Here is a 22,865-nt window from a genome sequence, read left to right as displayed (position 1 = left end):
TCCCAGCTTCGCAGAAGTTAATGTATTTAAGGAGCGAAAACATTAGAGCTCAGGCAAAAATCCTTTAGGTGGAGGTTGCCTGTTCTGACTAATGCGTGTGTCACCGTGTCTATTACCCACTTTTTTTGTTTTTCATTTCTATTTTTTTAAATTGTGGAATATAACAGACATACATACAAGTGATAACTTTCAAAGTGTGATTTAACAAGTAGTTAGCAAATTTCAAAGAATGTTATGGGTTACAGTTTCAGTTTCAGTTATTTCCTTATTATAAAATATAACATATACAGAAAGGTGGTTACTTCCAATGAACAATTTAACGAGTAGCTATAGTGCACATTTCAAAGAATGTTATGGGTTACAGTTCCACAAGTTCAATTATTTCCTTATTGTGAAATATCACATATATACAGAAAGGTGATAACTTTCAAAATACAATTTAACAAGTAGCTATAGAGCAAATTTCAAATAATGTTATGGGTTACAGGTCCACCATTTCAGTTCTTTTTTTCTAGCTATTCTAATACCGTAGCAACTAAGAAAAAAATTTATATAAAGATTTAGTATTCGTTATCCTTTGTTAAATTCTATCTTGTGTATTATTACCTCTTCCTCGAGGTTAATCACTTTCCCCATCTTCAGGGATGTCTAGGCAGTGACCACCCTAACTTGTTCATATTAAAAAGGGGTGTCGACACCCCTTTGTGTGTGTCCTCCATTTCTATTACCCACATTTTAACAGGGCACTAGAAAGTAAGTTTTGAAACACTGCTTCTGTCATTCCTGTTACCCTATAGGTGAAAAACAGATTTCCCTCTTTAAAATAAAATGCATCATTCTCACTGGGGATTCCTTTAGTCTGACTGTTAAATATGTGAATTTTTAAAAACCATGAATTTGGGGATACAGGGGAGGGAAATCAGGATGCTGAAGGAGGGACCAGAATTGCTACTAATGAACCAGGAGGGCCTTTCCCAGGTGAAAGTTGGTATAGTTATCTCCAGTTCTGTAACCTTCCCAGCATGCTAGCTTTGCCTGGCTTGAAACCAGCCTGGACCTACTCTTCCACCTGTGATTTTCTTTCATTAGGGTTATATGAAGACTAATGATTCAATATTTTTTATGCTTAGGATAAAGCTTTAAAAAATAATAAATTAATAAACACTAAGATTCTTCATGTAGACTTCTTCAATATTTTATTTTGTTTTTGGGTGTGGCCTGGAACAGATCACACTCCTTGATTCCACCTTCTTCTTATTTCATAGCAGTTGGTAGCCACTCTGCATAACACTGGTCTACTTCTTACATTAATAAAGAAAAGAGAAGAGGAAGAAGTGATGGTAGCAAACATGATAAAGCCCTTCCACTAAGGGTTCTTGATTTCACTCAACTGTGTGTCTTGGATGTGAGAAGTGGGTAGCATAACTTAGTGTCCTGCATGTAACGGGGACCCTGTAGTGAAAAGGACAAGTCAGGGTTCTCCATGAGGTTCACTAAACAGGCAAATCAAGGAAATGTACCTGTGCAAGGCAGTCCCCAAAGATGGTGCCATCAATCCCCCGTCCCTGCATGTGCACACAATCCTCCCAGTAAGAAGTGCTGTCTATTCCCTGCACCTTGCCTCTGGGCTGGCCCTGTGACTTGCTCTGATCTCTGAAGTGGCAGCAGTGATGCTGTGCCTGTTCTGGGCCTACCCTATAAAAGGTCTAGCAGCTTCTCTTTTTGACCTATTTGAGCCCTAAGCCCTAAGCCCTAAGCCACCATGTAAGGATTCTGATGACCCTCCCAGCCACCTGAGCCTCCTCAGCTGAGGCACTACACATATGACTGAAGCCAGCTGGGATGGGCCAGTCCCAGCTGAGCTCCCAGATAAATGCAAGAGTGTGAGGGATCCCAGCTGACAACATGTGGAACAGAGACAAGCCGTCCCCAATAAGCCCTGCCTAAATTTCTGAGTCCCAGAAATAGGAGCATTAAAAATGCTTATTGATTATATAGCAAGAGATAACTGAAAGAATCCCTTTCAGAAGGCAGAGACAGATCCCCCCTTAATTTGCACTTTCTTTGTTTCACTACATGCCAAACAAGTGTTCTCCATTATACACCTTCCTTGGTTTTCTTTCCTCACCTTTCAAGTCTTCTGAGCTCTTCACTCAAGAGGCTCTGCAGCTCCAGCTTTTCCAGAATAAGTTCACACTGCCTCTGGTACTGCTCCAGAGGGTTTTCCGGAAAGGAAGTATGGAGTGCATTCACCCCTCCCAGCAGTGCACCTCCCTGAAGGGGTGAGATGGGAAAACCAGGGAGAGTCACCAGGCCAGCTTGCACAGAGTTAAGTACACAGCTGAGGGGCTAAAACCAGCCCCTCCACAACACTCCACACCCCTCTCTTAGGTATCAGAATCACTGGGAGTCTTTTTCAAATTTCAATTGCCCTCTCCCCCATTTCTTGGTTGCATCATTGCACTAGGAAGCCATGCTGTCACCAGTGGGAGCATGGGCATCCCTCAGGTGTGTGAGGTGAAAAAAGACTGCAACCAGTGCTTTACACCGATGGGCAAGAGTAACCCACTGATGGAGTGAATGTCTCCATGACAATTATTTCCCTTCTTTTAAATGGTTTCCTGTGGATATATTTCCAGGTGGTATTAATTCTAGAATACGATCATTTTTATAACTCTCGATATGTTAATAAAATACTTTTTTTTTTAAATAAATCTTGTAATTAGGGTTCAAATATTAGGCACACACAAAAAAATACTTCCCTGCATTGAGGACTCCATCACTGACACCACCGTAATGGCATCTTCCAGAGTGACACTGTCACGAAACATCAGGCGGGCATGAGCTAAGGACAAAAAGGCATTCGAAGCTATGAAGATAGGAATTATTTGCTTTTTTATGAATATTTGAGGTGATACATAAATTTTTATACCTGATCCTTCCCTTCCAAATTGTATTTTCTAAACAAGCTACAAATTAATACAAACTAATTTTACTAGAGCAAATGCAAAAAGTCTACGTCCAGCTAGCTTTAAGTTCAACTAATTTGAAGGTTGTTTCTCTAATAATGGGCTTAGTCCTTCTGCAGAGCTCAGGGCAATTTTGTATTTATATGAAAAAGTACCCTGGGATCTAGCAAAGGAAGGGGCTATAATAACATATATTTAATAGTCAACAACTTTTGATCCTCACTTTCTAATCTGTCATAAAAATACACAAAATTAAAACTCGTTTCTCATCTCTGGCACTTCTATTTATCTATGACCTTTGAGCTTTTCAAAATAAGCAAATTAGCAAACCTCAGTTCTGGGTACCTCTTATCCTAATATTAATTATAAATCCTTGAAAAAATAAAGTTCATATTTTTTATAGTACTTTTTATTAAGCTTATGTTATTTCATCATATGATACATATATTCTACGTAATTTATGTGGTTTTCTTTAGAACTATTTAAATAAAGACTAATGTAAAAGCCAGTGTTAAAAAAGAAAAAGACTAGAGATGCATGTTAGCTGTAGGAATGCAGGTAAATTAGACTTTGAGATTGGACAGGGCGTGGCACTGTTAATTTGGTTGTTACAATGACAGGATGGGGGTGAGGGCTGCAACCGGCAATTAGTGAGAAAGAACAAAGACGCCAAATGGGGAAACAATTCCACACAAATAACTGTCATGCCCAAAATGCTAACACAGCTGCCACTGAGAACACATTAGTAACTGTGGCCTTTTAAATGAATGATGTCTTCATTTACAGGAGACCTCAAGATGTCACAAGATTCCTCTTAAGGACCCTACATTCCACTCAATACCCATAACCTGTCCCCCAAAAGTATAGCTTTCATAGCTCAGAGCCTTTACATTTTTTAAACATACTTTTTATTTTCCAGGACAGTTGCAAAAAAAAATGCAAAGCCCATACTGAGAACTCAACATACACCCTGTCCAGATACCCACACCCTGTCCAGATACCCAGCTTCACCAGCTTTTAACTTTTTGCCACATTTGCTGTTTATGTCTTTCTTTCCTTCCCCCATCCCTTCCTTCCTTTCTCTCCATCCCTCCCTGTCCTTCCTTCCTTCCTTCCTCCCCCGCTTCCCTCCCTCCCTCCTTTCCTTCCTTCCTTCCTTCCACCCATCCATCCATTTTCTAGACGCTGAGGGGAGGATGTATACACCATGCTTAGAGCCTTTACTTTTTAAGTGACTGTGGGCATTTCAGAATAGATTATTCTTATTTATCTTGGAATCCATGGTTCTAAGCCCCCTGCCCTGCACACAGCAGCACTCAGTCAAAGCATCTTTTGTTGAACGCGGTAAACCTTCTGCTAATCGTATCAAGCTCTCCAGCAGGCGGATGGTGGTCCGGGCCGCGTTCCGGGAATCGCTCTGCCGTTGCATCTGGTAGTACCGGAGAAGAACCTGATTACCCTCGTCAGACAGTGTGGGCTGTAGCTTCCTGATGAGGCAGAAGTAGGTTTTCATCTTTTCCATGCTCCAGAGGGTCTTGGATTTGCTTGGGTAACCTGCGAATATCAGGTGTTGGGTCAGTAATTTCCAATAACAGGCAAACATCTAATTTCAGAGATATTGATAAAGTTCTTGCACTCATTTTTAAAAAGATGATCTTCAGGTTTTGTGGCCATTAAAATCTAGACCCAATCTCTGCTTAGGATACAGTTCTAGAATAAGAAGTCATAGGATTGATGCTGAATTAAGTGAAGCTTCTTACAAGGGTTAAAATTAATTCGAGTCTGTCCTACAGTAACAAATAGTACTTGAGTAAACTAATTTAATTTAAAGAGAGGCCCACATTTAGAAATCTCTGCTTCATGATTCAGTTTTCTATTTTCTTTGTGTGCAAGAGCCAGTGGGTAAGTATACATTATGTTATCTCCTTTTCATCATAAAGGCCATGCATTATGACTACAGTCTCATCAATGGCAGTCAAAGTCCCTTTCCCTTCTGCTCTTCATTCTGGGACTCACTGACTGGCTTTTCCAATTTACTGCTTTCTGTCTAAGCATCCCTCTAGTGTCCCATCAGGCAGGGCATCTTGGGCATTTATTTAATGTTCTTCAAAGAGAATTTCATTTGATACTATCTAATCTTTCTGTGTCCCTTTGAATACTTTGTGTGTCTTCACATACCTTTATTTTCTAAGATAAAGGAGGAAATTACACGATCCCAGTCTTCATTCTTGGTATCAAGCAAAACCAGGATCAGGTCAAATCGACTTAAGAGTGGGCTGCCAAGGGCGATGTTCACAGACACAGATTCACGGGGGTCGTACTGGCCTTTGGGGTTAGTTGCGGCCAGAATGGTGGTCCTTGTGTTCAGCTTGCACACGAGGCTGCCGAGAGAAGGGTACGATTCACTGAGTGGTGAGATTTGAATAAAAAGCACGATTAAACTTGTTAATAAAAAGGGACTGCTCTTGCACCTTGAAAATCTAGAAAAATTCATGTGAAAGGAATGTGGAAGGATACAAGGAAGTATCACAAACACTACGTTCAAATAAAGTACATTTAAACAAGCCTATCTTTAAGACAATTAGCTGTTCAAGAAACACTTCTTATGCCTCTTCTATGGGCAGACTCCTTTCCTGGGTGCTAAAAGGGATATAAAATTAAAGCAAACATGGTACTGTTAGGAAGGAGCTTGTAGTCCAACAGCCATAATGCTAGCACCAGCCAGAGGTAAGTTCTGTAAGTATAAAGTTCCCAAAGGAAGTAAAGATGATACATATTCATTTATGTGGGTGGAAAAGAAGATCAGAGAAACATTAGGAAACAGCTTTTGAACCAGGTCCTTCATAACAACTGGAATTTTTTAAGTGGGGAGAAATATATATTTGAGGAGGGCATGGAAGTGAGGGGGTGAGGGTGACTTTGGAGAATGGTGGGTGATTGAAGCAAACGCTCTGTGTGTTCAATTATTTCATTTTGATTTTTCTACAAGAGAAAGAAATAAAAGAAAAAGAAAAAGAGATGAAGGGAAAGGGAATCAGGAAAAATTAAGGATTGATTTAGCGTTAAGTTTTTGATGAGCAGTGGGAAAAGGCAGACCCTGCTGTGATGATCTGGGCTTGGTGGACGGGTGAGACAGGGAGGGACAGGGGAGGGTGACAAGGCAGGGCCTGGTGTGACAGACTGGTGGGAAGCACGCAGATCCTAAATGGAGCAGCATTTGGAATGGATGTGACATAACTTAGACATTGTTTCCAAACTTATTTGTGGTGAGCAATTCCTCAAAGCAATACTGCAAATTCACTGATGAGAAAATGTGCAAAAATTTTCCTCTGTAACTTTGTATGCTCTTCACTGGGTATCTGGTTTTAGTTACAGTAGGAGGTCACCCCTCAGCTGTCATGGCCCTGTGACATCAGCAAACTTGCAAAATTTGCTAACCCTTGATCTATTTCCAGTTGCCTCTAGCAGTTACCTCATGCCCTGAGATTGAGAGCAGTTAGGCACAAAAAAAAAAAAACAATCATTGAAAAAAGATACACAGATAAGGCACTTTCACCAAAAAATTGAACTAAATCCCCCTTTTAAAAATTACCATAAGGAAAAAATTCTGAACAATCTTCATCTTAAAATTTAGTGTGTCAAAATGGCTTTGTAAGGCCAGTTGTTTAGAACTCAGAATCCATTTTACCATAAATCAGTGTAACAAATGATTACTACCAATCCCACAAAAACACAATTAACTCATACTGAAGCTAGACTGTTTGCATTTATAAAAAATATTGCTGTAAAAATGGTAATGAAACAAAATCCAATTGCATATGAAATAATTTTTAAAACTTATTTTCAATCCCAGGTAAAACTGATTGTTCTTCCTCTCTCTGAGCAACAAATATTTAGAGGCTGATCTTTGTGCTGAGAATTCAAAAAGGTATATAGTTGGTCCCTGCCTTCCATTAGTTTACAACAGAAATGCCACAATAACTGGGCCTCAATTAAAAACAAAAAAAGGGCAACCTCCCCCACAAAACTATACAAAATCAATGATATTCTCACAATCTGTTAAATATTTTTGGTAATCTTAAGTGCTAAGTACACCCCTCTTACCCTTTATTACAACATTGATAAAGTCGACAAATTACTTTTCCCATCTAGGTTGACTCAACTTCCGATAACAATGGTTTCACAACTAATGGGAATAGGAAAGGGGAAAGAGGTGAAAGTACTGATCATATATATCATCTAGGAAGAACAGAAAACTCTGAGTGTGTGATTTGAAATTGCACTTTCACATTTTGGTGGGCCTGTTCCACGGCCTGTGCTCAGTGCCCTATGTGTCAGAGATCCCTCAGTGAGGCTGGGTGGAAGGATGTGACCCCTCGCTTTTAACCTGAGGCTGGTCTGTGAAGGATGCCTCAAGCAATGCAGCTTTGCGAGATCCTGGGAGTAGGAGGCACACAGGGTGCTGGGGTGCAGAGAAACCTTCCCCTGGAGCAGTGGCTCCTCGGCCTGGCCGGGCAGTGAAATCTGAGGTAGCTTTTAACAATACAGATTCCCAGGTCCAACCCCAGAAAGCCTTATTTGGTGGGCCTGGTGTGGGCCAGAAAACTGAGGATCAGTCAAATGGGGTTCATGCCCTGGAGCTTCTAGGGCTGTTGGAAGCACAGTGTACAATAAATATTTCCTTGTCGTGTTACAAGATTATGAGCATTTTGAGAACAAAGGCCTTGTTTTCCCTCTTTATGGTGACAGGAGCTAGCAGAGAGCATGGCATCACTTAGTGCTCAAAACATGTTTATTGAACAAGAAAATAAATTGCCATCCTGCTGTTTTTAAATTTTAGACTGTACTTCCTAAGCATGAGAATATAATTTAGTAGCATGAAATATAAAATTGTAATGTTAAATTTTCTCTTAAAATGAGTCCTCAGCAAATAGTGAGGGTATTCTCTATTATTTAAGAATCTGCTGACACACTGCCCTTGATGAGATACTACCCTAGTTAAATTTGAAAAGAACTTTGAAAGATTATTTTCCCATATCATTACTTAGTTTAGCATTCTGCAGCATTAAAAATCATAATCACATAAAGCTCTTTCAAACGATGACACACTGTCATATGGCTGGTGCTGCCATTCACCAGGCATGGGCACTTTGCACGGTTTGAAGAGACAAGTTAAGCTCAAACACTGATACCCTTTTAAAACTCATACTGCACCATCATCTGCTTCTTGGTTTCCTCTTACTTTTATTTCATTAAGCACCCAAGACAAAATGTAAGGCACTAAACTCCCAAACTTTCAAAATGTTTTCAGATTTAATTAACTCACATGAAGAACAACAAAATTATTGGTCTCAAACAGTACTGACTCAATAAGAACTATATTTTGGTTATTGACACCGTAAGTAACCTTTTAGTAGATTCTAGACATCCTTAGTGTTCTACTAACTACCCCTAACAGCTTTTACACTACAGAAATCACACAGAAGCCACAGTGCCCGCCCAGTCACGGAGCATTTGAATGGTGAGGGCTTAGGATATGCCCTTGCAGGCATACACTCATCACGAGAAAACACCATAGTTTAACTTCAACTCAAAAAACTCAAAGAACTGTCAGTGGAACAAGCTCAAACATAGTAAGTACACTGTTCTTATTTATGAAAAGAACCCTCTCTGTGTTGCATACAAAGTGAAACATCTTTAAAAAAAAAAATCCCTGAGAAATTTCCTGCAGCCTTAGAGAGCAGCCAGATATTCTGATCCAGTACTTCACACTAATATCCTTAAGGGAGATTATAATTCAAATCAAAACTCCTTCATGAACCAATCAGTAGACACCTGAGGTATGAGACAGAGAGAGAGCAAACAAGAGAGTGAGAGCAAGAGTGCAAGTAGGCATATTTAAAGAGTTCCTGAAAATGATGTTGCAAAGTATCAATTGTCCCAAAGGAAAACAAAAACTAGTCCTAGAGAAAGGTCTAAGGACCCCAGAATATCGAGATGATGATAACTCAACGAAAGACTCCTACTTCTGGGTTTCTGTGTATTGCTGGCCAAAAGAAGAAAAGTTTTCTTTGAACTGGGGAGTAAGAAGTAGTTAAGATTTTTACAAATGGTAAAAAATCAGAGTATCTTTATTTTGTTTTGGTAGAAGTCATGATTAATTGTTCTTTTTTCACACTTAACCCCTCTTATCTGCTACTAATTAACATCCTGATATATATGCTTTGAGTCTCCAGAGACATTTTCTGGAGAATTCTGCATTTGGCAGTTAGTTGAATACTTTGCTTCAGGAAGATTAACAGGCTTTTACTTAGGGGGGATGAACTTCACACTTATCTGCTCTGCAGCCTTCACTTTTCATCCTGGGGCAGACACATTCTTCGGCTGATTGTTCATGGTTCCTAGGCTAGATGCAGGAGGAGGAGGAGAAGGAAGGGGGGATCCATATTCACTTACCACAATTTCCAAATCTAAAAAGCTCTGAAAAAGAACTTGGCAGCAAAACCTGACCTAAATCGATGTGAATCTTTATCCCTGTTAGTGTGTGTGGTGGTTTGGAGCTGTGTGTAAGCCAGAAACACATGTTCTTAAACTTAATCCATTCCTACAGATGTGAACCCATGGTTAAGAAGGGCCTTTTGATAAGGTTACTTTAGTTAAGGTGTGGCCCACTTCAATCAGGCAGGTTTTAATCCTATTACTGGAGTCCTTTATCAGCAGAGTGAAATTCGGACAGCTAGAGAAAAAGCCATGGGAAGAAGCTGAAATTCAATGGAAGCTGGAAGAGAATGGAAAGGTAAGGAGAGGCCGCCATGTGCATTGCCATGTGACAGAGGAACCAAAGGCCAGAATGCCAGTCTTCGGGAAGGAAAGCATCACTTTCATTTGGACTTTTTCCCAGGCTCAAAACTGTGAGTTAATAAATGCCCATTGTTTAAGCTGACCCACTGCGTTGTCCTTGACTGAGCAGCCAAGGAAGCTAAAACAGTGTGAATATTCATAAGTTGCACTGCAAAAAATTAAATAAATAAATAAAGTGTTTGATTATAGAGCAAATTGTTTCAGTGTTTCATAATAGATGGCACATGAACTGTATTAATTTCCTAAAATTAAAAAAAGAATCTGAATTTCCAAATGTATTTGTCCCTAAGGGTTTCTGAAAGGAACAGCAGACCTATAACAATATAACAATTAACACTTAAAACAGCATTTATTATGTGCCAGGATCTATCCAAAGTACTTTTCATGGATTAACCATTTAATCTTTACAACAGCCCCATGAAATAGGTAGAATGACTCTCACCATCTTACCAGTAAGGAAGCCAAGGCACAGAGAATTTAAGTAATATGCCCCGCTAGCAGGTAGTGGAGCTAGAGCCCCAACCTAACCAGACTAGCTCTTGTCTCTTTGCTCTGAATCACTATGATACTGCCCATGCCCAGTGCATTCTTATGGTCACTAAAAGAAGGCAGAGCTTTTGATACCGTTTCTGGAACTTGTTCCATGCCTAGCATAGCTGATATTCAATATTTCACATGAAATAATATAAAACCATATTTTATGTACATAATAAATTATTAAAATATGAAACAGTTGACACCAAACATATTGCTTATATAAATAAATTTAAATGTGTTTAACTCCCACATTAAAAGAAAAAGATTTTCAGGTTTTGCACAAAGTAAAACCCACCTATGCTATATACAAGAGACATATGTAAAACAATCAATCAAAAGGATAAACATAAAATGATAAGCAAAGATAGTAAGCAAATGCAAGTAATATGAAAACAAGAGTTTTGATCCTGAAATCAGGCAAGGTAAAACTCAGGCTAAAAAGCATTAAAGGCCATAACAACTACATTTATAAAGCAGAATCTATAAGAGGCACAGAGAGAAACAGACAAAAACACAGTAATAATAAGAGACTTTAATGTGCCACTCTCAAATGTACAAAAGGTGAGAAAGAATATAGAAGACCTAAAGAACATAATTTATAAAGGTCAATTGTTTTATATATATATATATAAATTATACTCTGAAAATAGAGGATGTAACTTTTCAAACATACATGGGCCAGCCACAAAGAAAACCTCTTATTTAATTCTTTAAAGTAGAAATAACACAAAAAGCTTTCTCTGATTACAATGCAATAAAACCAGAAATTAATAAAAAACACATCAAAAAACAAACAAACAAAGTCCTTTGCCTGGAGATTAAAAAAAGACTCTTTAAACAACTCTTGGGGGAAAGGGGAAGAAAAACCAAAACTGCAGAATTTCTAAAAAAATAACGATAATGAGAACACTACTTATAATACTCTAAGGGCTATTATTAAAGCAGTGCCAAAGAGTATATATAACATGCTCTATTTTGGGCATGAAAGAGAGGAACTGCATGCACACACATACATGCACACACACAGACACACTTCTGTGTGGTTTTACTTATTTTTGCAAAAAGAAACAAGAAGGATAAATCTGAAATAGATGAAAAGGATATCTGTAAGAGATAGGAGAAAATAGGATGGAAGGGGAAGGGATGGGAGTATGATTTCTTTAGTATATCTTTCTATATAGTTTTGACCTCTGAGCCATGTTTCATAAATTCAGAAAATAAAATTAAACCAAAAGGCTGAAAAAAGCAAACTCAAAGTGAACACAAACAGAAATTTCTAAATCTATTTCCTAATTGTATATCAAATCAACAGTATAACCACATAAGGAAAAGAATTCAAATAACTTTTGAATATGCACCCTGACAGTATACAACCTCAGTGGAATATATTCTAAGAACAAGAAAAGAACTTCAAAGTAAGCTTGAATACTATTTAGCAGGTTTTTTTGTGGCTGTTGTTATTGGTGATAGTATTGGTGTAATAATCTGAAACTATCCTGGAGATACAGATGTGTTCAGAAACACAGGGAGTCCTGTAAATACCTTCATATACATATAAAATAAAATTATTTAACAGTCACAAGTATCTTCTCACTCTAGCATATGGGCTAGAAAACAGTTTTTTTAAAAAGCACTTAAGTTACAGCTTTCACCTACTGATTATAAAGAAAGCACTGAGCCAGGAAGTTGACATTCTGGACCCAATTCTAAATTGAGAACAACCCTGCAAGAAGGATATTGTTATTTCCACTTCACAGATAAGGGAACTGATGCTCAGAGATGAAAATTCTTATGCACAAGGACAGAAAGCAGTAAACGAGGCTGTAATCTAGGTCTCTCTGACCCCAAAGCTCATTCTCTTTCCACCATAACTACATTGCCTTTTCAACAAGAATATTAACAATTTAGTTTTGCTTTACTTCAAATGAAGGGACATTCACTGCTGTTTGGTAGTGTTGGATATTTGTTGTGATGGAGTGGTGATAGTGGCAGTTTCAAGAAATTTTCTCTGAAGAAGAAAATTAATTCCTACAGAAAAGTGTTTTATCTCTTGGATAACATCTGCCCTTCCTGGGGGTTCTTGTTTCCTCTGGGTGGCAAACGTGGAGCCTAACAACACAATGTAAGAGAGATTCAGAACCAGTTTTCATGACTGCTTTGTTTTAAGTAAAAGTTTTTGACAGTCTGAGAAATGGCAAGTTTCTGGTTGGAACACATTTTCAGGCCAGCATATATTAGTATGTTCATAAACCAAAGCAGCTATTATTAGATGTTTATTAGCATATCATTCCCGGGATGGGGATGGGGATGATGGCCCTGTCATCCCCAGGGATAGGCTAGAAGTCCACTGTTCAGTAAGTTCAAGGAGACGAGAGGAACCTAAGCTCTGCTATTACGAGATAATCAAAAACTGTCCTCACTAAAGTGATCAAGGAAAAAGAAACCCTTTCACGAGTGTTCTGCTTGCTAATGCTGCCATTTTGCAAAACATCAGAAATGGACTGGCTTTTATAAAGGGGGTTTATTTGGTTACAAAGTTATAGTCTTAAGGCCATAAAGTGTCCCACCTAAGGCATCAACAATTGGGTACCTTCACTGGACTCTGTTAGCTGAGAAGGTATGTGGCTGGCATCTGCTTGCTCCCAGGTTGCGTTTCAAAATGGTATTCTCCAAAATGTCAGCGTTAGCTTTCAACGGCCATCTTCAAAATGTCTCTCTAAGCTGTCGCTGTGAGCTCCTTCTGTCTGAGCTTTTATATAAGACTCCAGTGATTACATCAAGACCAATGCTGAATGGGCAGGGCCACACTTCCATGGAAATAATCCAGAGTCATCACCTACAGTTGGGTGGGTAACATCTCTATGGAAACAGCCTAATCCAAAGATTCCAACCCAATCAACACTAATACGTCAGCCCCCACAAGACTGCATTAAGGAACATGGCATTTTGGGTGACATAATACATCCAAACCAGCACAAAGAGGACGAGTTATTAGGAGAAATAACAAAAGGAACAAACCAATGAATGTTATTACATAATTATACAGTTATGTAATGTTTAGGGCACTGTGAGTACCTTTTAAGATGCATGATAATTAAAAAAAAATAGTACAAATGTCTTTGTGAATCCAGAAATTGTTACGGGGGTGGAGGTTGGGGTGAGGGTAGAAGAGGAAACAATACAGAGTGCCACCAACATCCACACATGAGTCAATGATTACTTGCTGAATTGAATGAATACAAGACCTAGTATAACTAGGGAGCTATACTAGAGGAGAACAAAGATCCTTTAATTCCTAGAGCTCAACAAAATATAGTAATCTTTAAGTGAAATATATACACTAAAATACTGTGAAAAGTAAAAAATTCTTAGATAAATGTAGAGAAGTTGGGAAGGCTAAAATATTAGCTGTGTTTCACGTCACTCTATGTTTTGGTTTCCTGGCTGCTAAAATAAATACCATGCCAAGGACTGGCTTTACTACAAGAATTTACTGGCTCACAGTTTCAGAGGCTAGAAGGTTTGCTATGTCCCAGGGTTGGTAGCTTCTGGCAGGCTGGCAATCTTTGGTTTTTCCACCACATGGTGATGCACAGGACAACATCTTCTCCATTCTCTTCCAGGTTCTATTGACTTCCAGCTTCTGGCTGCTCCCCATGGCTTCTAACTCTGTGTCCAATTTCTTTTCTCATAAGGACCTCAGCCATGTTGGATCAAGGCCCACCCTCATTCAGTTTGGGATACCTTAACTAATAACATCTTCAAAGGTCCTCTTTACAAATGGGTTCCACACCCAAAGGACTGGGGGTTGGGATTTCAACATGCCTTTTGTGGGAGACATGATTCAACCATCAACAGGGAGTAAAACAAAAGGAACATTATTCTAATTCCTCACTAAATTCTATCCACATCAAGCCCTGACTATATCTCTCCTTACTAGTCTCCCACAGAAAACAGTTTACTTACTCCTGTGTTTATCAGGACATGAGGTATCTCTATGAGATATCTGACCCCAAAGGGCAGAGTTATCATTAGTGTTGAGGGCTGAAGATGTTATTAGTTAAGGTGTGCCCAAACTGAATGATGGTGGTCCTCGATCCAATACAGCTGAAGTCTTTATAAGCAAAGGAAATGGGACAGGGAAGGAGAAGCCATGGGGAGCAGACAGAAGCTGGAAGCCAACAAAACCCAGAAGAGAAAGAAGACATCACCACGTGCATTGCCATGTGACAGGAAAGCCAAGGACTGATGGCCAGTCAAAAGACACCAAACCTGGGAGGGAGCAAGCGACCTAGCCTGTGAAACCCTGAGCCAATAAATTCCTTCTGGTAAGCCAACCCACTGTATGGTATTTGTTTTTGCAGCTAGGAAGCTATTTTTTTTCCCCTGACATTTATATTTGCCTTTTATAAAAGTTTCCATCTCTCTGCTCAAGTTCCCCATCTCTTTATTCATGCTATTTACCTTTTCCATGAGATCTGTCAACATATTGTCATTATTTTGAAGTTCCTGTCTGATAATTGCAATGTCATTACCTCATATAATTTTGTTCATAGCTTTATCTTTTGAAAACATTTTATTTTTATTTTCTCTCCTTTTCTCTTCCTTCCTACCTCCTCTCTTCCCTCCCATCTGTTTTCTCTTTCTTTTTTTATTGAATGCTGGACATTCTGGGTAGAACAACAGTAGAGACTGAAATAAATGGCATTTATACCCAGAAAAGAGTATATCCCTTCTGTAAGGCTGTTAGTATCTATAATACCATCATAGCTGAGCTGGGTATAAACACTACCGTTGCTGTCTTATCTTAGGTGCACACAGATTTCAAGTCCTTTCAGCCCAGAGCTGCCATTTCGGTGTGCTTAGTGTGGGGGTTGCAGTGCAGTACTGGAGAATTATCCTCAGTGTTTCTGCTCCACCTTCAGCTTTCAGCAGTCACTGTATACCTGAACCACAAGAGGGTCTCTCTCCACTTTCATATGCCGCCCCCAGAGGCAGACTGCTATTGCTTGCCACTAAGGGCAAGACTCATTTTGATTCTTGGTCTCCTGGTGCTAGGAAGGGTCTGTGTGCCTGGTCTTGGGGAGCACAGGCTGTTTTTACCTGTGAGCCCTTCTGTCCCTCTCACCTGTGACAGCTGAACCCTGCCATATATCTGGGCAGTTCTTGGGCAGGAGAGATTTTTCTGCCCCTCTTACAATGGTAGTGGATCTCTGCTTTCTATCAGGTCAGGAACCTGGTCCTAAGAGGGTTTCCTGCCCTTCCCTCAGGGGCAGATAGCTTTTGTTTCTATTTTTTTGCCTGGCTCCTGGGGAAGAGAAGAAGAATTTTCTATCCTCTTCCCAAGGCAGAAGGGTTTTGCTTCTATACTTTCCTCAAGAGTCTTGGGGAAGAGAGGGTTTGTTTCCCCACCCACAGTGACTTCAGATTTTTGTGTCATAAGAGAAAAGGGTCTGGGAAAGCAGGCAGTGTTCCTTACCTTTTCCCCAGCAGTAGTCAATCACCTCTTCATGCCTGTGTGACTGACGAGGTATGGGGAGGGTCGCTGTGGTATTCTTCCTTGCCCAATTTAATCCAGTGGAGGGCCGTGGAGAAGAGTGTGCAAGTTAAGTGAGAACTCCCCTTGTGTTTGGGACTCCCAGTTATTCCAAACTGATAACACCAGCCCACACTTAACTTTTTGTCTTCTCTCCTTCTTTGGCAGCCCCTTCTTCCTCCTGTGTTCTATCAAAGGTAAAAGAGTTTGTGCCTCATCTCTCCTTCGGCTTGTCACACTTTTGAGTGAATTTCTCTTGGTTGGTTTGTGACTCAAGCTCTCCAATAAATTCAGGGAAAGTTATGATTTTTGTGTATTATCTGGCTTTTTCTCATTAGTACAGGAATGACATGCCCTTAAGGCTTTTTACTTCCTAAGTGGAAACAGAACTTGTGCTTATAATCTGTATGTCTGTACTTTTTTATTTCATTTTTTAAATAATTCATTTTTATTGTATTTTACATAAATGTCACTCTGTGATGGATTGAAAAAAAAAAAACAACAATGGGTCCCTCACCACAGATAGTGTGAGAAGCAGTGTCCAGTGCATAAGGTAGTTTTGACAAGATTGTGCAACCTTTGGGTACCATAAGTGAACTGTTCAGAGGTGGAACATTTCTTCTGGAACTGTTGACCTACTTATGGATAGTACAAGAGGTTTGTACTAATTCACATTTAGGTGGGGGTAAGAGCAGTAGGTATGGTTAATAATTACTTTCACTTCCAAGGATTTATTCTATTCTATCACTACTAATTCTCTCCCTTTCTAAAACAGATTCACAGCATTTGTCCCAATTTTAACTAATGTAAAGCTTAATTATTAAGAAATCTTGCCAAATGTATAAGATTTCCTATGGAAAAGATATATTAAAAATAAACTGTATATTCTAGCAACCACCAAAAGTGTTAATTAAATGGAGACATAAAGAAAAGAGAAAGTAGCCTTGGAAGATACTTTAGTAAACTATACCTCTAATTTCCTCTGCTAAAGAGTTTAGAAACAATAATTATTTTAAAATATCTTCTCTCATAACACTTTTATTATAGACTTACCACTTTGCTGCTATTTTTATCTATCTTACCAATAAAATAGTGAACATTTCAAGGACAAGTTCTTCCCATAGCAGGTTTGTTCTAGTTAGCTAATGCTGCTGGAATGCAAAACACCAGAAATGGACTGGCTTTTATAAAAGGGGGTTTATTTGGTTACAAAGTTACAGTCTTAAGGCCATAAAATGTCCATCAACAAAGGGTACCTTCACTGGAGGATGGCCAATGGTGTCTCGAAAACCTCTGTTAGCTGGGAAGGCATGTGGCTGGTGTCTGCTCCAAAGTTCTGGTTTCAAAATGGTTTTCTTCCAAGACGTTCCTCTCTAGCGAGCTTGCTGCTCTTCAAAACATCACTCACAGCTGCACTGAGTTCCTTCTCTTTGAGTCAGCTCATTTATATGGCTCCACTGATCAAGGCCCACCCTGAATGGGTGAGGCCATGCCTTCATGGGAATATCTCATCAGAGTCATCACCCACAGCTGGGTGGGGCACATTCCAAGCAAATCTAATCAGCACCAAAATGTCTGCCCCACAAGACTACATCAAAGATAATGGCGTTTGGGGGACACCATACATTCAAACTGGCACAAGATTCTTAATGAATATATACTGAATGAATGAATAAATGAATATATCTGATAATGGCTCTGCCTAGTCCTTTCTTGTATCCTTTTCCTGTAGGCTATATACTACTCCCAACTCCACTCCATTCCTTTTTTTTAGTGGAAATTTTAGTGTGTATGAATAGATCTCACAGAATTTATATATACCAGTGTCTACCTGGCTCCCAAATACCCAATACTGTTTGAAGTCTTTTTTGGCAGCCCTACCTACCTGATCAGTTGTCCCTACACACATAATAGTAGCATTGGGGATGTTAATTGTGATGGTTAGGTTCATGTGTCAGCTTGGCCAGGTGATGGTACCTGGCTGTTTGGTCAAGCAAGCACTGGCCTAACCATTGCTGCGAGGACGTCTGTGGCTGGTTAATAAACCAACAGGCTGGTTTATTACATCATGAGTCAATTGGTTGCAGCTGTGACTGATGACATCAATGACAGGCATGTCTTCCACAACGACAGAATGCAGTTAGCTGGATTTAATTCAATCAATCAGCTGAAGACTTTTAAGCAAGACAGATAGAGGACCTTCACTTCTTCTTCGGCTGACCAGCGAAGGGTTTCCTGAGGAGTTCGTTGAAGTTGCCAGCTCGTTTCCTGAGGCGTTCATCAAACATCTTCATTGGAGTCACCAGTTTGCTGCCTGCCCTATGGAATTTGGGCTTGTGCATACCCACAGTTGTGTGAGATACTTTTATAAATCTTATATTTATAGATATCTCTCACTGATTCTGTTTCTCTAGAGAACCCTAACTAATACAATAATGTTCTGGCCCTGGCCCTTGCTTAGATGATATGGCAGCCTGCTTGGTGGTCAGCCTTTACAGCCAGCTTTCTCTAACCACCTCAGGGCCTGAGTGAGTGGACTGCAGTCTGAACCTGATGTATTTTTCATCCCTATTGGTCATGTATACCCAAGGACTCACATACCTGAATCCTGAGCCTCCTTGAGTTACAAGAGGCACTTCATCTTATGTTAACATGTATTATTTAGTTTTCCTTATGCTGTGATAAGCCTTCCATTAGGATGTAAAAAGAGACTATCACTGAAAGCAAAATCTATGATTTTTTTTTCTTTTTGAATCTTTAAAGATTCCTAACATAGTAAGTATGCATACAGTAGAAACAATATTTTTTTAATGCAAGAGAGAATGAGTTGAATCCTGCATTGAAAGTTATTCATGAGCACCCTTCATGTATTTAGTCAACTTCCATTTACATTTAAGTTTTCCTTCTCTTTCCCTAACAACTCATTTTTACTTCCTCACAAACCTCCATGTTCTAATCAAGGAAAACTTTAATGTATGTTTGAAGAGTGATAGTTGATAATTTTTGAGAGGATGAAACATACCTACAGCTCAATAAGTTCTCATTTTTCCCTTATCAAATATTAAATAATCTCACTATTACCAAAAAAAATTTTTAAAAAAGAAAGTCTTACCCAGCCTTAGCAACACTTATGGTTTGTTGCTCCATTGCTTCGTGGATACTGGTTCTGTCATGCTCTTTGAGGCTATTAAATTCATCAATACAGCAAAGGCCTGCATCTGCAAGTACTAATGCTCCAGCCTCCAAATTCCATTCTCCTGAGTCCTTTACAGCAGTTACTGTCAGACCTGAGGAAACAAGCAGGCTATGTCAGCTTTTATTTTTAAAACCATGTCCTATGCCCATAAAGGAGAAGAAATGCCTTCATTTCAAAGAGAAGGGCATAGAGTCAAGGCTTTTACTTCCAGTCCACCAAGAATGGATGGCATCAGGACAACTGCTTTAGGTATCAGTCACTGGAAGGCCTCAGAAGCTTCTATGTTCCAAAAAGTCAAAACATGTTACTGAGCATTTTGTGGCAACCAGAAGTCCCCAATATTGTTGTCCCTTTGGTAGCTGCCTGGTTTTAGTGGTCTAAAAAGTTCTGAAGAAGCAACAAATTTCCAGAAACCTTGTAACCAGAGCTTCTGTATTTTATGTTGGCTATAGAGAAGGATCCAAAGACAGAAAACAGTAGTTATTATAGTACAATGATGAAAATGAAAAGTTTGCTCCTTATAAGTATGAGGGAGGTGATTTTCTTCACGTGTTGGTTGAGTTTGATTCATCCATTATACCAGTCAATAACAGACTGGTAAAAAGAAAAGGCTTTAGAGTCAGCCAGACTTGGGTTTGAATCATGGACCTGCCATTCTAGATGTCAGAATATAGGCAAGTTTCCTAATATCTCCAGTCTTCAGTGCATTCATCTGTAAAAAGAGGATGACAATACGAAACATAGATTTTTGGATATTCAAATAAATTGATAAACAAAGTTCTTTAAAAGGTGTATGACATATAATGAGTACTTACAATAAGTACTGTTGACAAAAACTTACAATCTATGGCCAGAGTGAGCAAGAAAAGAGAGAATACAAACTATAAATATCAGGAATGAAAGAAGGAACATTACTAAAGATCCTACAGACACTGAACCAATAATAAAGGAACACTATGAAAAACTCTATGCCATAAATTCAATTGCTTAGATAAAATGGTCAAATTCTTTGACATATACAAACTTCTGAAGTTTACCTAAAAAGGAAAAGATAACTTGCATAACCCTATATCCTATTTTGAAAATTGAATTTTAGTTAAAAGTCTTCCAAAGTAGAAATGTTCAGACTGAGAAGGCTTCATGGTGAGCTCTACTAAACATTTAAGGAAGAAATAATATGTACTTTACACAAAATATTAAAAAATATAGACAAAGGGGAACACTTTCCAACTCATTTAAGAAGCCAGCATTATCATGATACCAAAACCAAAGAGACATACAGACCAATGTCCCTCATAAATATGGGCGCAAAAATCCTCAACAAAATGTAAGCAAATCAAATCCAACAAGGATAAAAAGGGTAACAAATCAACAAATGATGACCAAGAGGGATTAATCCTGGGAATGCAAGGCTAATGCAATATTAAAAAATTAATGATTGTAAATACACCATATTAATAAACTAAGGAAGAAAAAACATATGTTCACCTCAATAGACAAAGAGAAGACATTTGACAGAACTCAGCATGCATTCATGGTAAAAATTCTCAGCAAACTAGAATAAAGGGCATTTAAAGAAGTTTACAGCTAATATACTTAATGATGAAAACCTGAGTGTTTCCTCTCCCAAGATTAGAACAAGGCAATGAGATCAGTTTTCACCATTCTTAAGCTTCAAGAACTAATAAGTAAGTGTAATAAGGTAAGGTGATGTAAATTAACATAAAAAAATTAAATTTCTATACACTAGTAATGAACAATTAAACACTGAAATTCAAAAAATAATAAACTATACAATAGCTTACAAAAAATGAAATACTTGGGTATAAGTCTTACAAAATAGATGCAAGATCTGCATGCAGGACACTACAAAACACTGATGAAAGAAATCAAAGAAGACCTAATCAAATCAAGAGATATTCCATGTTCATGGAATTTATTTAAAGACTCAAAATTCTTAAGATGTCAATTCTCTCCAAACTCCTCTATAGATTCAGTACAATTCCAAACAAAATCCCAGCAGAATTTTTTTGTAGAACTTGATGAGCTGATGCTAAAATTTATATGGAGAGGCACAGGAACTAGAATAGTCAAATCAAAGAACAAAGTTGGAGCTTTCACATGACCTGATATCCAAATTTACTACAAAACTATAGTAATCAATTCAATTTGGTATTGGGGAAAGGAAAGGCAGATAGAGTAATGGACCAGAATAGGTTGCCCAAAAAATAGAACCATACACCTCATCTCACATCCAATACAAAAATTAACTCAAACTGAATTACAGACCTAAATGTAAAATTTCAAACCGTAAGACTTATACAAGAACACAGAAACAAATTGTTGTGACTTTGGGTTGGTCAAGATTTCTTACATATGATAACAAAAGCATAGGCCATAAAGAAAAATTTGATGTTGCTCTTCATCAGAATTAAGAATTTTTTATCCTTCCAAAGATAATATTAAGAGAATGACAAAACAAGCCACAGACATGGAGAAAATATTTGCAAATCACATATCTAATAAAAGGACATGTAAACAGAATATATAAAGAATTCACAAAACTCAATAGGAAGAAAACAGAAATCTCAATTTAAAAATGGGCAAAAGATTCGAAGTGATCTTTCACCAAAGAAGATATATAGATGGCAAATAAGTATATGAAAAGATGTTCAAAATATCCCCTCCCCTTGAATCATGACTGCTTCAACCGAGTATGACAAAAATGATGTTAACAAGACTAGGCTCTAAAAATACCATGCATTTCTGCCATGTTCTCATAGAACAAGCTCTTAGAACACTGGCACTATGATGTGTGAAAGCCCAAGCAGTCCATGGAGAATTGGGGTAGATTTTTACTCAGCAATAGATAATCTAACCAAAACTAGTAAGAGAAAGACAATAAAAGAAATGGAGAAAAAGACTGAACAGGCACTTCATGAAAGAGGAAAACCTATAGTCAATAAACACCTGAAAAGGTGCTCATGTGCACATAAATAATGAGGAAATTCAAGTTGAAATCACAATGTGATACCACTATATACCTAAAAGTATGGCTAATATTTAAAAATCCAGCAATGCAAGTTATATGTATGCAATTAATTCAGAAATTCCACTGCTAGGCTTATTCTCTACAGAGATGTGTGCTCACATGCTGTGAAAGGAATGAACAATAATGTCAATATCAAAATTCTTCATAATAGATAAAACCTAGAAACAACCCAATAGTCCATCAATAGTATAACAGATAATTAAACTGTGCTATATTCATAGTGTGGAATACACAGCAATGAAAATGAAGAACTGATGAACACAAGATGGATGAAATATTTAAACATAGTACTGAGCAAAAGAATACATATCCTACAATTTCATTGATTTAAAAAAAAATAGGCAAGACATGACTCCCAGGGATGAGCCTGGCCCCGGCATCATGGGATTGACAATGCCTTCTTGACAAAAAGGGGGAAGAGAAATGAAACAAAATAAAGTTTCAGTGGCTAAGAGATTTCAATAGAGTTGAGAGGACATTCTGGAGGTTACCTTTATGCAAGCTTCAGGCAGATAGTGCAAACTGCCACAGTATGCCAAGTCCGAACTGACAGTGTTCCTGAAAACCCTAAAGAACACCCTGAGCTCTAAGACTCTATAAAAGTTTTACCTATTAAGTTTGTTTTTTTCAGAAATGTAGTCTCCAGATGGTTCCTTTGCTAGATAAGCCCTGAAACCCAGGGGTACCAGTCTCTCCAAGAACATCAACCAGTTT

At 38.4% G+C, this 22,865-nt stretch overlaps 1 protein-coding gene across 6 annotated transcripts in view; it reads right to left on the bottom strand.

Annotated features, from left to right (window-relative positions):
* Nucleotides 1–22,865, bottom strand: part of MCM9 (minichromosome maintenance 9 homologous recombination repair factor) — an 84,645-nt gene that overhangs the window by 5,771 nt on the left and 56,009 nt on the right. For 3 of the 6 annotated variants that reach the window (XM_037843914.1, XM_037843916.1, XM_037843915.1), the window contains 5 exons: nucleotides 19,016–19,190; nucleotides 5,148–5,350; nucleotides 4,320–4,523; nucleotides 2,759–2,845; nucleotides 2,129–2,270 (listed from right to left, as the gene is read on the bottom strand). In XM_037843914.1, the coding sequence (XP_037699842.1) occupies nucleotides 2,129–2,270; nucleotides 2,759–2,845; nucleotides 4,320–4,523; nucleotides 5,148–5,350; nucleotides 19,016–19,190 (811 nt within the window). Of the gene's footprint in view, nucleotides 1–2,128; nucleotides 2,271–2,757; nucleotides 2,846–4,193; nucleotides 4,524–5,147; nucleotides 5,351–13,147; nucleotides 13,204–15,846; nucleotides 16,092–19,015; nucleotides 19,191–22,865 lie in introns of those variants that run through there. The other 3 variants (XM_037843917.1, XR_005217981.1, XR_005217982.1) reach the window with 3 other exon arrangements.

This window comes from Choloepus didactylus, chromosome 7 (assembly GCF_015220235.1).
Source record: "Choloepus didactylus isolate mChoDid1 chromosome 7, mChoDid1.pri, whole genome shotgun sequence".
Lineage (NCBI taxonomy): Eukaryota > Metazoa > Chordata > Mammalia > Pilosa > Megalonychidae > Choloepus > Choloepus didactylus.
Note: the sequence above shows the minus strand (reverse complement) of the source record. Positions and strands in the feature narration are given on the sequence as shown.